A 16,452-nucleotide genomic window follows, 5' to 3' on the forward strand; every position below is an offset into this window, starting at 1 on the left:
ATGGGGGTGACCAATACTGGCTGTTGGAGTAGCAGCACTATTGACTGCCGGAGTAATGGGAGTATTGGTAAATCGGGGATGAGCATACAGGCCATGGAGGATTGGCAACTAGAGGCTGCACCGTATGGGCTGATGTGGCGTTTTGTTAGAAATATGCTTATTTGGGAATCAACTTCATAATGCCGACAGGAAATCCCTCTCAAAATAAGCAAACAGTGGGCACCTTATTTTTCACACTCTGGTACCCTGGGCATTGAGCTTTAAAGGCTGTGCTGAAGGAAAATGTGTCAAAAATACTAAGTGGGCTTTGTAATCAAAATGACAATTTCGGATTGCTTCATCCTACAGATGCTTCTTTGCCAGCCAGTGTTTGCCCGGTGGGCTCATCCACAGCTCTTAGAATGAGCACTTGTTTTGTAGGCAAGAAAGGTCACTATCATTTAAATGTGTTTTAAATGAAGGGCATTTGCTTTTCTTATTACCTATGTTCATCCCTGTGTATACCGAGTCAAAGATACTGATGGGATACACAGAGAATAAGAACAGCTCCTTTATCTCATGTTCGTGGTCAAGGTTTTCCTGCCCTCCAATGCTGTGCAACCTTGTCACAGGGCTCTTGTCAGGACCTAATGGGCTCTCCCATTTGGCTACATCCAGCCTACTGAACCCTTTATTATGAGATATGGGTGGTAGTAAAAATGAAACCTGTCAGACAGAATAATAAGAATCTTAGGATACTCTGTTAAACTACATATTTATTAGGCTAAATAGGCTGGAGGCGGGACCACCAAACACAGCACATTATTCAATGAATGGGGACTTTTGCAGACTACCAGTGGGCAACCTACTTTCCCTCACAACAGTTTCACCATGTTCATTCATGGTCACAGGGAGGTAGATCTGTGGGTGCTCTATAAAACCCTTGCACCTCAATATTGTATGTGTGGTACGTTGGGCTCCCATAAAATATTTGTGCTTCAAGGAGAGTGGAGGTTGACTGATTCTTCAGAAGAAGGCTGTGTAATATGGGTATTAGCGGGACATTATTTCACAATAAAATAATCTCCGCTGTGATACTGTTGTGGGGCCTGACCATTCCATAACAAATGGAACTAATTATGTATGAACAAGCTTCTACTTAAATTAAAGACAGTGGTCATGCAATGTTTTTTAATGTTACTGTATACAACCAAAGCTTGTGCGTGGTGCCAATACACCATACTATCATCATCAAGAGGATATTTAACATCTCACTAAGTGTGGTGGCCCTAGCATACTATTTAAGGGCACTTGTGAAATGGCAAACCGTGTCTCCATAGACTGAGCACTTTGAACATGTACCCACGTTCCTGAGATGTAGATCTCTATTGCTTTGCAATGCCCCTCCCTGGGAAGACAAATACTAATTGCAGCACTGCGTCTTAGTCCTGTTCCTCCTGTTCTAGTAGAGGTATTAGTCTAAGGGGTATAATGCCTTATACCTGGTGGGTTGTTTGTGGCCTTTATGTTCATGATGCTAAGGCTTTAGTTGAAGTGTAAGAAGAAAGCTTTTTACCTGAAATATACATTGTAAGCTAGGGCATCTCCTCTATTGGGGTATTGAAGGTAGAACCCACCAGAAAAAGAAGAAAGGAGGTGGTTGCTGAAGTGCTCTATTATATTCTAACTGCTGAATTTCACATACAACAATGCCCTTCTCCACCCCTCCCCTATGCACACCATAACTTCAATTTGTCACTAACAGCCTGATTCATCAATCTCCCGTTTTGCGAGCCCCTAATATCGATTCATAAGGAATCGCTATTAAGGACTTGCAAAACGGGATTCATGTAGGAATTGCTAAATAAATAGCGATTCCTACACAATCCTTATTTCCGAGTAGCAAATTGCTAATCGCAAATAAGGAATAACTCCCCATTCAGTCCTATGGGCCAAAGGACACCCTGTAGCACCCCTTAAATGCAAATTGAAACAGGTGTTGCGCACACACATGTCCTCTCGATAAATAGCGGCCCGAAATTGCGAATTAGCAATTTAAAAATGGTTGATGAATTGCATTTAAGGAATCTCAAATAGAGATTCCTTAAATGTAATTCCTCGCAATTTAGCGAATTAGCAATTACCGATTTTTGCATTTGGGATGATGAATCCCAAATGCAAAAATAGCGCTCGCAAAGAGCCAGATTCTCAGAATCTGACCCTTTGCGAGCTGATTTCGGCTTGATGAATCAGGCTGTAAATTCACAAGTGTATTTGCGTGTTTGAAGGCATGGATAAGGGCAAGGCAGTCGTGAAATACTCAGATCTCTCCAGCTTTGCAGTAAGCCTTGGCAACAGTTCAGCAGAGCACAAAAGCCCCCTATTGAATTCTCCTGGGACTGCACGGACGTTTCACCAACTCCAGTCCAGGAGTCAGAAAAGCAGCCTGCAGCCCTCCTACTTTGTAGCCCAAGGCAGGCTCTGCAGCACTTAGCCATTTGGTTGGGTGTGTCCATAGTTTATGGGAATCTCTCATCCCCTCTGGGGCCAAGCTATCTCATGCGTCTGAGCTTCAGAGTGAGCATCTCAAAAACATCTGCAAGTGACAACTAGTAAAGCAAAATGTGGGAGAAAATGTTGGATATACGATGCAGTGTAGATGTTTTTTGCTCTGTGTTTATATTGATCTGCATGTGCATATGTGTATGGTGGGCATCTCTTGTATTTAATGTTGGCATCTCTGACATCTACTCTACACCTTTCATATACAGTGGACAACTGACATGTACGATGTAGGTCTGGGGCATCCTTGGTGTGGTTTCTCCTAAAATTTTACCTTCAGATCTCCTGTTTTTGCTGACTTTGTCTTTGCTGGCCTTTTGATTCTGAGCCCTTTACCACTGCTGACAAAGTGCTAAAGTGTTTGTGCTCTTTCCCTAAACATGGTAACATTGGTTTATCCACAAATGGCATCTCTAATTTACTGGTAACTCCCTAGTAAAGTGCACTACATGTGCCCAGAGTCTGTACATTAAATGCTGCTAGTGGGCCTGCAGCACTGTTTGTGCCACCCACTCAAGTAGTTCTTTAAACATCTCAGGCCTGCCACTGCAGAGCCTGTGTGTACAGTTTTAAACTGCCATGTCGACCTGTCTAGTTAAACCTCTTGCCAGGCCCAAACTTTTATTTTTATACATGGAGGTCATTTGTAAGGTAGGCCCTACACAGACCAAGGGCAAGGTGCAGTGTATTTGAAAAGTTGGACGTACTTTTACGTTTTACATATCCTGGTAGTGAAAAAACCCTTTTTTTAAATTTGTTTTTCACCACTGCAAGGCCTATCTCTTCCAGAGTTTAACTATGCAATTACCGTATTACATTTTGTAAGAGTAATTCCAATTGGAAACAGATAAGACCCCAAGTTTGATGTCACTTGAATCACAATTTAAAATCACAATTTATGGTGAAGTCGGATTTATTTTTAAATTGCAATTCTGAAAATGCCACTTTTAGAAATTTTGCATTTTTTTGGGTTTAGCCATTTGGTGCCTCCTGGGTCTGTGGCAGTGGGGATCCCAGCTGAAGACTGCCAAAGTCATCATAAGGCCTTGAGTCTTTCTTCTGGGTGTGCTGATCTTTCAGTGTCCCACTTATGATGACCACCCTCCTTCAGGTCATTCCAGCCACTGATGCCTATTAACAAACTGCATTCTGTAGTATATGTAGTAGCACTACAGTGATAGTACTCACATTCTACAACATGCTATTTCTAATGTACGCTTCCTACACTATGAGACCTCCGCTTCTGCCTCTCTGATCTTTTCTATGAGAAGATCTCCGCCAGCGTGGCAGAGATCTCTGAACATGTAAGTGTATGATTTAGGGGTTAATGTGTGAGGGACAAGGAGGAATGGTTGGAAAAAAGGGAATATCTGCTCCTTAATAGGAGGGGTTTAGGAAAATATAAAGAGCAATTAGGCATATACAGGCAAATACAAATGCACATCCACAAAAGAGTAAGACTATAGCCATCCACAAACTCCCTTCTAAACTTACTAAATTACAAAAAGCCACCAAACAGAATTTAATGTATTCCAGCCCACCCTTGGAGTAAGCATCACAAATGGCCAGTCACTGATACTGCAACACACCCCCATAGAAACAAATGCGGATTGTGACCTAAAATACCTACCCATGGGAAATTATGTCAAAACAATTACATTATTTCAACTTTTCAATTAAAAAAATAATTGAGTGTTAACAAATATACAAAATGGATACTTGAATATTTTTTTATTTACAATTTACCTTATATAAAAAAAATATTTTTTTTATTTTTAAACTTGTTTTAAAATTAAAAAATAATTTACATTAGTTAAACATATTTATTATTTAATTTCTTAACCGCATCCGCGCTCAGAGAATTCTGCTCGCATGCTCAGATTTTCAAAATCCCATGCTTCATGACGAGCTGGGCTCGGCATCAGCGTGCGAGGAGGCTACGCCATGACGAGCCCAGCTCGTCATGAGCGTGGAAGGGGTTAAATATTTATTACATATACTTAAGCTACTTAAGGATAGAATTTTTTTTATTTTGGTAAAAGATAATATTTATAAAATAAAGAATGTGGGGGCATGTCTATGCCTGCACCCAAGATGGCTGCACAGCGTTGAAGGTCCAGCCTCCGACTTCCTCCTGATATGGATTTTGTCCCGCCATCCGCAGCCATCGTAGGAGTGGCGACCCCCATCAAGATGGAGCAGCACTGCCCACAATGAAAATTTGCAGGATTGGAATGAAGGAGGAGGTGGTGTGCTGCTCTGCGTGGCGGGTAACCCGACTTGAGCCTCAGAGGCCACGTGGTGACAGGGACTGGGGGTGAGCAAGAGGCCTGTGGCTGACACTCGGGCCCATATACCATTGACTATTCCTTACTTGCTGTTGCTGATGCTGGGCCTGCGCACCTCTCCCACCGGGGGATTGCGTGGGAGCTCTGCCTGATGCCTGTGTAGAAGAGCGGGCCTGCCCTTGGCCCGTCTACCTTTATTCAGTAAAATTGGCGGCTATATTGGGCTGAGACCATGACACTTAGAAGCAGGGCTCAGACTAAACTGTGATGACCCCTTCAGACTGTAGGAGTCCCTTGAGCACCGACCATCCTCCCTTGTTTGGAGAAGCAGTCTTTTTGGCCTGGCTCCTTCTCGCTGGTGCTGCTCGGGGCCTTGTGGGCTGCCAGCCAGGGTAGTGGCCTACATTGCAGCCTATATTGGTGGCTGTCTCTGCCCAACCTTCCAGCTGGGGACGGAGTAGTGGGCCTGCCCACCGGCGCCTAAAGCAGCATTCTTGGACTGCAGGAGTCCCAGGCCCAACTACCCTCTGTATCCTAGTGACAGCACGGCCGGTATGCCTTTCTCCCTCCTCCCAGTTGCTGCCTGTGATCTCGCCTTTGCCAACCTGGGATCCTGCTGGCCCGTTGCCTGTTGCTGTGTGCAGCCTCTTTCCTCACCCGCGTGGGACCCTTGGGACATTTTGTGCTGGGCAACAGGTTTTCTGCCCAGAACAGGGTCTGTTCTGGGCAACAGACCCTCCGCACACCATCGACCATGACCCCCTGCTAGCCTGGGCCAGCGTGAGCGTCGATGACACCATCAAAACCATGAGCACAATCCACTGCATCAGATCCATTCCCACACCACGTCTTCAACAAAGCAAGCAGATCTATCGCACCCCACATGCACAACGTCATCAATCTCTCCCTCGAGACCGCGACCTTCCCAGAGAGCTGGAAAAACGCAGAGATCAACGCCCTACTCAAAAATCCTAAGGCAGACCCAAGAGACCTCAAGAACTTCCGGCCCATCTCTCTGCTCCCCTTTCTGGCCAAGGTCATTGAGAAAATCATCAACAGACAGCTAACCCGATACCTCGAGAAAAACAGAATCCTGGACCCTTCCCAGTCAGGGTTCCGGAGTAACCACAGGACCGAGACTGCCCTCATCGACGCCACCGATGACATCAGGACCCTGCTGGACAACGGTGAGACCGCAGCACTCATCCTCCTAGACCTCTCCGGTGCCTTTGACACCGTCTTCCACCGCACTCTACGCACACGCCTGCACACCGCAGGGATCTGAGACAAGGCTCTGGAGTGGACCAACTCCTTCCTCTCCGGCAGAACCCAGAGCGTCCGCCTCCCCCATTCCATTCCAAAGCCTCCGAGATCATCTGCCGCATACCCCAGGGATCCTCCCTCAGCCCGACACTGTTCAACATTTACATGGCCCCACTCGCACTCGTCACCCACCAGCACAACTTCAACATAATCCCCTACGCCGAAGACACTCAACTGATCCTCTCCCTCATAAAGGACCCCATCACTGCCAACTTCCACGAAGGAATGAAGGCCGTCGCCGACTGGATGAAGATCAGTCGTCTGAAGCTGAACTCGGACAAGACGGAGGTCCTTATCCTCAGCTCCAACCCTTCCGCCTAGGACGACTCCTGGTGGCCGACTGCACTGGGGGCAGCATCAACACCCACCGACCATGCACACAACCTGGGAATCATCCTCGACTCAACGCTCTCAGTGACCAAGCAAGTCAATGCCGTCTCCTCCTCCTGCTTCAACACCCTCCGCATGCTCCGCAAGATCTACAGATGGATCCCGAACAGGTACAAGAAAGACAGTCACCCAGGCCCTCGTCAGCAGCAGACTTAACTATGGAAAGGCCCTCTACGCCTGAGCCCCGACCAAGCTCGTCAAACGACTACAACGCATTCAAAACACCTCAGCACGACTGATCCTTGACGTACTACGACACAGCCACATCCCCCCACTTGAAAAACATGCACTGACTCCTCGTCAACAAGAGGATATCCTTCAAGCTCCTCATCCATGCACACAAAGCACTCCACAAGTCCGGCCCAGCCAACCTCAACAGACGGCTCTCCTTCTACATCCCCAATCGCCAGCTACGCTCCGTCGACCTCTCATGCGCCACCGTCCCGCGCTTCCGAAGAACAACCACCGGCAGGAGATCCTTCTCCCACATTGCCACCAAGACATGGAACAGCCTCCCACTGAGACTACAACAGACCCAAGACCTGCTGACCTTCAGGAGGATACTCAAGACCTGGCTGTTCGATCAGTAGTGCCCCCCTCCCCAGCGCCTTGAGACCCTCACGGGTATGCAGTGCGCTTTATAAATGATTGATTGATTGATTGATTGAGTTGTGCTGCTGTGCCCCTCCATTAACAGCCCCTGCTCACCTTCGCAGTGCTGTGCTTCTTTGCCCTAACCAAGGCCCTGCTGTAGGGTACCTATGTGGGGCTTTCTGACCTCTCTCGAGTCGGGGCCCGGGACAGATGCCGCAGCACTCGTACATGCTGTAGTGGAGGATACCTCTTTCTTAGATATTTCCCAGAGCCGGCTGTGTTCTGGACCCTCGACTGGGCCCTAGGTTGGCTGCAGTGCGTGCACTGACATAGGCATTTCGCCCTGGTGCCATGTCACTCTTTTTGGGGTCTCTACACTCACACTTCTGGGATCTTTCATCATGGTGGTACATCACTTGTACCCCCTATCACCCCTATTAACTCAGTGAGTCAATCACTGCTGACGAGCTCATCAAAGTTATTACTCCCTGGATGGCTCCAAGGTCCCCTGCCTGGATGGGCTTATGGGGTGTTTTATAACACATACAAGCACCTCCTCGCACCCCACTTTCAAGCCATGTTTGATGAATCATTGGAGGTTTGCACCCCACCACCATCTCTACACAAAGATGTAATCGTCCTCCCTCCAAACCAGGCAATGACCCCCTATACGCTCAATCTTACAGGCCTCTTTCACTGTTGAACTTTGATAATTAGATTTTGGCTAACATACTTGCATCCCTCCTGCGCGCTTAGTTTTCAAGCCCTAATGGAGTCTCCCCTCCCGTTCCAGCTGCTATGGCACTTCTTGATGCGGAGAAGGCCTCTGACTCCCCTGAATGGCCTTTTATGCTCACTACGTTGCGGAAAGTGGGCCTTCCAGATAGATTCACTTCCCTTATCTGGCTTCTTTACTCTCACCGTGTGGATCACATTCGGGCCAGTGGTTCAATTACCACACCATTTCTGATTACAAGGGGGATGCAGGGCTCTTCTTTATCGTCCCTATTTTTCATATTAGCTATGGACCTCTTGGTTGAGCAACTGCAAGAGAGGCACCTCCACCAAGGCCTACAGTTCATGACTGACCCCTTGCTATTTTCATTATTTGGCGATGACATCTTACTGTTTGTGCGACACCCCACGGAAAATTTGCCCCCTCTCATTTGCAAGATCACAATATTTGATCAGTCCTCTGGACTCCAAATAAACTGGGGAAAGTCTGAGCTATTCCTGCTTAGTGCAGCTACAACTCCCACATCGTGCAAATACCCCCTTCTGTGGTGCGAGGAAACAGTTAAATATATTGGCATCCATGTACACCGCAACAAGGAACAGGTCCTGCATCTTAACTGCGGTCAGGCAATTGAATGCCTAATAACAGATTGAGGTTGGATTAGTCTGCCTCTGTCCATGGCGGGCCACATCGCCATTGTCAAAATAGTGTGCTCCCTCATTTTTGTACCTATTTTTTTAATATCCCTGCCACTCTTACAAACACATTTTTTGCAATGCTGAAGAGCTTGTTACTTGTTCTTGTTTAAGTTGATCTGGGTTGAGTTGAAATGTTCTCTCACATGATGAAAGCATGCATTTTGCTAGGGCTACCCCTATGGACCACTTTGTTATGCGGCTATTATATAGCTCACTGCACACACAGCTCTCTACTTATCCTCATGCCCCTGATGAGTTTGTTCCTCTCACCACATTGATAGAACACGCAGATGGCGGATACTTAGTTTCTGTACTCTATTGTGCCAGCTTGACCCTACTCCCTTTAAGAGATGGCTGTCTCAGAGACCTGTGGGAGTGTGAGTAAGAACGTCCTGTGCCAGATAAAATATGGTAGTTTTGCCGCCTACAAACCAAATTGATTTCTCCCAACCACAGACATAAATTGATTCACTTCAAATTCCTCAGATGCACCTACACTACACCTAGTCTTTTGGCTAACCTGGAACCCTCCAGGTTCTCACACTGTCCTAGGTGCTGTGATATTGATACCTCACTTTGCCTACATGACCTGGGCATGTACTCACTTTGGTGAGTTTTGGATTGCTGTGTTTGCCCAACTCTCCCTAATGGTGGAGTTTACTGTGACACCCATTCCACTTATTGGGCTATGTGCATGATGTTCCTAAGGCGGCCTGTAGGTTTTCCGCGATGGCTCTTCTGCTGGCCAAATACAAGATTGCTCTACATTGGGGCAACTGGCGCACATCGATAGTTGATGAATGGCTTTGAAGCCTCACCTTTTGCGACATTACTGATTTGATTTGGTTATTTCGAATGCACAACTATCAGTCCGAAAGGAGCCTCCTGGTGCTGTGCGGGAGAGGGAAAAGGAGGACAGGTCCCTCACTTATATGAGAGATGAGCAGAAGGTATCTAAGGTTCCAAAGATCCAAGTCTTCAAGGACTTTCTGACTAGTACTAACACCTAGTTGCCATAGCTCGCCCCCCCAGACATAGGTGAACAGGCCTTTGTTGTCTGTTGTTGAGCACTCACATTCTCCCACCATGCTTGTGGGGAGCAATACCTCTTTGCTTACCTGTTGTTTTTTCCTTGTGGTATGGGATGCTCAAATGTGCAGTATATGTTGCAATGATGAAAACATTATTGGGCAGGTCTTTCCGCTATTGTCAAATTTTCTTTAGTACATATTTTTTTCCCACACCGTGGGCTGCTATGTATGTCATAAGTGTATTAAAAATGATAAATAAAACTTAAAAATAATACACAAATTATGAGTTCATGTCCTGTAACATTGTATTGTATTAGGTTATAAATAATTGTTTGAATTATTTTATGTTTGTAGTTTCCATTAAAATGTAATTTTAGGGGGTGTCAGGGGCTTACTATGCACGTATTTATGTGTAACATGTTTTACTTGGTTTCTTCCTATGGGCATACAGAAACGCAAATTATCCTGAACTATAATGTGTATGTATATGACCTACGTATGGAAAGTTACTAGTAGGAGCTCTAAACTTGTACATTCAGTATTAGACGTCTCCACTCCTTGATTTCAGAGGATGGAGACATTCAAGTCTACACTTAGGTGAAAATCTGCAGTCGGAAGTTGTGTCGAAATCTACTCTTCTTTTGAATCATTTTACACACTGTAGAGTGAAGGTAAATGGCATCATTTGAATCTGTTTGAGTTTTCATTTTAGAAAATTTGCACCATCTTAGAAGTAAACTGTACAATATCTTACCTGCTTCTGCTTTTGCGCTGCAAATTAAAAAGACAATGTTGGATTGAATTAATATTTGAATTGATGTTGTGTTTGAACAAAAATTCCATTGGTGCAACATGTTTACATAATGCATGTTTTCTTCTACTATTGGAAAGTGAGACCTCTGTGTGGTGATGACACCGAAGTGTTTCTAGTGAAATATTCATTTTTTTTATTGAAGAATGAACATTTTTATCAAAGAAAAGAAATATAATTTGAGAGCAGGTATTCATCAACTTGTGGGAAATGAAAATGCATAGAATGTGCTAAAAACAACTGCAGAAACATTTTCAGAAGTGGCAGAACACCCATTTCTTCAGGACCAGAAATAGTCTAAGTCTAAGGCCAAAGTAAAAAGGCAGTGGCAGTGAACAGTTAATATATTGTCATGAATTGTTCATCACTCTATTAAGGTTGAAACATGTAGACCATCTAGATCAATTTTTTCTTACAAATAGCCGCATTCATTTTATAACCATGTCCCAGGACCCCAGTATGAAAACATTTCTCTCCAGGCTTGGAGGGGGTCCTCAAGACAATTTTAACTTTTCTCTTTTTCCACTCCTGTCACTGAAATACCTGCTCTGCTGTAATCAGGCGTTGAAGCACACCTAGTATGCACTCGGTACCCTATGTGGAAACCCAATGAGGGTTTTCTATATGTTTAGTCTGTAATTCTATCAGGGATGCTAAACACTGCTGGTGTACACCTTTATATAATCTGGAAATTCAAAAAGATGATGACAAGAGACTCTAGCAGAGGGATGGTTATGCATTATAAACAGTTCTAAATAAATACATCTATGAAACACAGCTGCATTAAGCAATGATGTGCAATGGGAATCCATAAATATTTTATTTTGTTGTATATGTTGAAAAGATAGGGCATTAGAGCCAGTTAATCAATGTTTGAGGTGTTTACTTGCTACTGTCTTTTTTATGAAGTTTAAAAAAATATATATTTTGTAGAAAAAAATGACATTTAAGTTTATGTGTTGAGCAACAAACATCTTGTTCCTCCCTTCACTATGGATTTTAAATCAAGACGTTTCGAAAGGCTCAATTCATGACAATATATTAACTGTTTACTGACACCGATATGGTAAAGCACTCTATGAAACTTATCAACAAGTGATTAATAATAGCTAATGTATCTTTCAAGTAAATTGATAGTTTTTTCACTTTTTGAAAAAGTAAAATGCGAGTAGATGTTTTTCTTACAGCACAAACTAGATGAAAGGGGGAGTCTTTTATAGCATTATAGCCCGCCGTAGTGGGTTTTACCGGCTATTAAAGGCCCGCTCCAACGTTAAAGGCCCGAGCCGAAGACGAGGGACTTTAACAAAGGAGCGGGACTTTAATAGCTGGTATAGCCCAGTTACGAAGGGTTATAAGGCTATTAGAACATTCTGCCACTACAGGGCAGAATTTTCTAACAAATTAAACAAAGGCTTTAGGGAGCCCGAGAGGATTGAAATCCCCTCAGGCTCCCTGAAGCCTTTGTTCACAGACACAGTTGTGAACAAAGAAGCATTTCAATGTTGGAGCTCTGGGCGTATACCAGCCATTATAAGCCCGGAGCTACTCCATTGTTTTCAATGGAGCTTCCAACATTCCCATATTCTAATAATATATATGTCCATACTATGATGCATTTGTTACTTATGACATATATGCTTCATGTGGCAGACTGTGTTTGTGTATTGGAGGCTGATGAAGATGGCACTGGATTGGGAAAATATTCTCCCAAATGCTTGTTGATGACAGTGTTGTGACATCACAAAGGAACTACCCTCTGTGTGCTACAATCAGACATTGTACAGTAATTAGTCATTTTTAAGAGAGGCACTAGAGAGGTACCTGCAATTACTGTATCTTAGCACTAGTGAGTCCTTGGAGAGAATACTCCATAGTCATTTAGAGGAATGGGAATAGAGGGCTGACTCTTTGTCATTGAATCAGTGACGCTTTCTGTGGGGCGAGTCAATAATTCATGGTGTATCTGCAATACCCCTACTGGCTAGAAAGAGTCTGACCAGGAAGGGAAAACCCACTCTCCTGCCAATTTGTGGACTATTTGAGCAACTTTGAAACTGACATTTGTGATATCAAAATGGGTAAAATTGATTGTATTGAACACCCATTGGCCTATTGCAGAGTTTGGCTCGAAGATTAATGATCGAGTCTTTGATTGTGCTTCAATTTTGTATAATCCGTCTGTAAGGCTGCAATGATTTGAAAGTAAACCTAAAGTCCTACAAAGTCGTTACAAAAGAAGAGCAGAACTTTGGCTATTGCACTAAAACCCTCATTCGCTGAATGCTCATCAGCATAAATGATCATTCATCTTGACACTGTGTGAGCACACTTCCTATTAACCCTGCATTACTACCCTGTTTCTATGATTGTATTGTAGAATAATCAAATAAAGTTAAATTGTTGCTGGATTCAGTTCAGTTCATAAACTTTATTCAGCTGAAAAACGATACAGCCATATAAGTGCATAAATAAAACACATACAAATGCATAGATACATACAATAAAAATCCACAGGCAAATCATCCAAATCTCCAAATTGTTTAGTACGTAAAACACAGTAGAGTATACAGCCCCTGTCCTAGTTCAACAGCATAGTATATAAAAAGTACAATGTGAAACCACCTAAAATTCATATATACGATTATTCTAAAATATTCTATGGAACAATCATTAAAATATATCAATCGAAAAGGTCAGATAGGTCTAAGAAACAATAAAAAATACATAGTGCTTAATTCCCTAGCTGTCGCGATATGCTTTTTTTTTTACCTTAATGCCATTCAATATAAAAAGGGCAGCATTGTAACACACAAAGGGGTCACATGATGTCACCATGTACTTCATTGCAACTTTGTGAGATCTGATAGTCTGGGCATTAAACATGGGTTTCAAATAGAGGACCTGAAATCCTGATACAGTTTGCAGAACAATAGAAAGTGCAATGTGCTGTATTTGCTTTATCCATCACAGAGGCAGGTAGTCATATTGGAGGGGCAAGACCTCGTGTGAGGGAAGGCAACTAAATGATGCACAATACCACATTGCAGCCTCGCCAGCACAAAACGGTGCTTCATATTAGTTACTTCTAATAGGTTATTGTTGGCCCTCTCTTCCTATCCAGTAACGAATATTACTGACGATTTTTTCTCATCTAGTTCACGTTTATCCAACCAAGTTTGGAAAAATATGTCTTTAATCCTATTCGTGGTTAGTGGTGTAATCTGGTTAGGGTCAGATCAGATTGACAAATTGAACAATTTACCAAGAAGAGAGGTATTATAAGATAGCCAAGCTATACTTAGAGCCTTATCCAAAGCTAGACAGTCTGGGATAATAGTTCTAATGAAGCTAATTTCTTCCTCAGCTAAGAGTGATAAACATAGTAAAAGAGGTCTCACCAAAAGGTGGTCTTCTTAAAACTGCAGGCCAACCTCTTTATGAACAATAGTATTTTGTGCACAAAGTGGCAAACATAAAAGCCGTTTTAAAACGTGTCTTCCTCTATTTGCAGATCAAAGCCATTAACATGGCCCCCAAAGGCCTACCCCTGTTGGTAGCAGTAGTCAAGCCCTTGGGTTATATATATCTACCATTTTCTTAATGGGTCGGCTACCAAGTTTAGAGGCACATTTAAAAATCCCCTGGGAGACTCTACTCATTTTAGCTCTAGTATTCAATACATGCTATGTCCATGAGCCATTGCCTGCAAATATAATCCCCAAGTAGCAAAAAGAATTTAAAGAGACTATTGGGTTGTTGTCAGTAAGGAAGGTTCTGCACAGTTTCCTCATTTGGCCACATACCATGGTGAATGTTTTAGTTTTGTTGACCAAATACATTCATCAGTCTCTGCAGACCCACCGGTGTTCTTTCTAGAATGTACTGCATCATCTGCATAAAGCAGCACTGGTATTGGGTGTCTCTTAGCCTTAGGGACATCAGCCTGCAGTGACTGTAAATGGCTGTCCACCCCGTTATTGCTGGATTCAGATAATACAATGCTTAATACATTAGTTTGAGATTATTTTGATTTTTAATGTGTCTATTTTGCATTGGTTTATTATGGTGTGTCAATGATTTGTGCTGATGTGATTTATTTAAATTACCAATAAACCTTTCATAACTAAAAAAGAACATAGAGGTTGAGATTGTAATGACAAGCAGAGATTAAGAGCAACAATCACTTACAGTGGTCCATGACTTGGGAGGTTGTGGTCTGATGTCGCCAAAGAAAAAACAAGGGTCTGTGAAGGAAAAAAACTTACTTTAGAGAAAAACAAAACAATGAACAGGAACAGTAATCTTTGAACTGTAGCGATGCATTAATCAATAATAACATAACCCTAGATATATGTGGGCTTATTTGTATCCCTAATACCTGACAGGAGCTGTGAACGCACACTCACACAACAGCAAAGAATTATGCATCTGGTAAGATTTAAATGATGTCAACCTAGTTTCATTTGATTATTTTTACAGCAGAAAACAGGATAGTGAAATGTCTTTTTGCTGTTTAATGCTAAGGTAGCATGTAATACCGAAGTGTAATTATCGATATTTGAATAAACGTGCAGAATAAATTCAGTTTATTGACTAAATTATAGGCTCAGAAATCAGAAAATCTGAATTATATTCCAACAAATGATCTTAACCAGATTGTGTGAACCAGGACGATCACTGTTTCTCACATCTTGTCTTCCTTTATCTGGGTACAAGCGCCTAACTACTTTTACCAGGCGCTATACAACCGATGTGCGTCGGGAGGTTACTAGGATCCCACTCAGAAACCATCTGCCTGTTACATGGGGCCAAAGATAAGAAGATAATGTCCTCCTGCGACAAAGGGTAGGAGCTCTCCTGAGTATGGAGAAGTTAGCTAGTGAGATGGTGAACAAGGAAAGGCAATTTCGGAAATTGTGAGGACCTGAACCTGGGTTTTTGTCAAAGGGCTGCAGTGGTGGAACATGTCAGAGGAGATGACAAGCCTGAGATTGATAGAGGACAAGATGCAACAAGAGGGGACCGGGCACTCAAGACTCTAGTTACCAGGTGAAAATATTAGATTAAAGGAATTACAATATATTTTTAATTAACCACTGTGGCAGCAATCCGACTGCATCTGTTTTCAAATTTATATAATTACAAATATGCCAATAAAAATAATTACAATTTATAAATGGCCTGAAAGGGTTAATCTCACAGCAGTTACATTCTTCTGTTTCATTCTGTCGCTACGAATTTCTTTTTTAAAATATTTGGAGTTGTCTAGTTCCTCCAGCGACATACATTATCTTTTAGGCACAAAGTACTAACTTCAAAAATCAACTTCAAAAATTCAGTTTTGCACAGGTAAATATATCAAACACTTGCTAGCGAGTACTACTGACGCTTACATTATGCACTGTATCTACACGTGTGCAATTAAATCAAGCCTCTGAAACGCGCGGCCTGCTTGAAACATGCACCCACATCAAAGAGTTTCCACCGACACAAACCACATTCCCAGAGCTCATCTCTTACCTGAATGGACGGTCAGTCAAGCATCTGAAAACGTTGTCGAGAGGTTGGTATTTATATAGAGCGCTGGCAATGGGTGTGCGCCCCTTGGGCAAGACCCCGCCCTATCAAAGGCAGTTTGAGTCATTAAATGCAGTCAGGTGGTGGCACAGCACATCTAGATGAGCCAGATATAAACGGTTAAATTGTGATTATTTTTAATTACAATAATTATGTTCATCTTTCTGGATCTGAGGTTGGACCATGCACAGAGAGCAGATCCTAGTGGAGGAGCTCAATGCCGCCCATGCAATAAACCAGAGGAAGGCATCACCAGCTGCAGACTTTCAAGGTCGTGACCCTCCCTCGTCTGTGGCAGTGCTCTTTTATTGAAAAATGCTGCGTGAATCGTCCGGGCACTATACAGTATTATTAAGTCAGAAAATGAATGCCACTCCCTCGGTGGTATTTAAAAAAAAAGATCTGAGCAATTGTTCAAAGAGCAGAATGAAGCATCTAATCGCTGCCTCATTCTGTTTCT

General features: G+C 43.1%; 1 protein-coding gene across 1 annotated transcript in view; it reads right to left on the reverse strand.

The window, feature by feature from the left end:
* Positions 1–16,141, reverse strand: part of LOC147668678 (uncharacterized) — a 32,374-nt gene extending 16,233 nt beyond the window's left edge. The window contains exons 1-3 of the mRNA XM_086948526.1: positions 15,936–16,141; positions 14,604–14,659; positions 10,356–10,372 (exon numbers count right to left, since the gene is read on the reverse strand). Of these exons, the coding sequence (XP_086804652.1) occupies positions 10,356–10,372; positions 14,604–14,613 (27 nt within the window). The 5' untranslated portion in view covers positions 14,614–14,659; positions 15,936–16,141. The remainder of the gene's footprint in view (positions 1–10,355; positions 10,373–14,603; positions 14,660–15,935) is intronic.
* Between the last annotated feature and the right edge of the window lie 311 nt (positions 16,142–16,452).

This window comes from Lissotriton vulgaris, unplaced genomic scaffold (genome assembly GCF_964263255.1).
Source record: "Lissotriton vulgaris unplaced genomic scaffold, aLisVul1.2 SCAFFOLD_1827, whole genome shotgun sequence".
Classification (NCBI taxonomy): Eukaryota; Metazoa; Chordata; class Amphibia; order Caudata; family Salamandridae; genus Lissotriton; species Lissotriton vulgaris.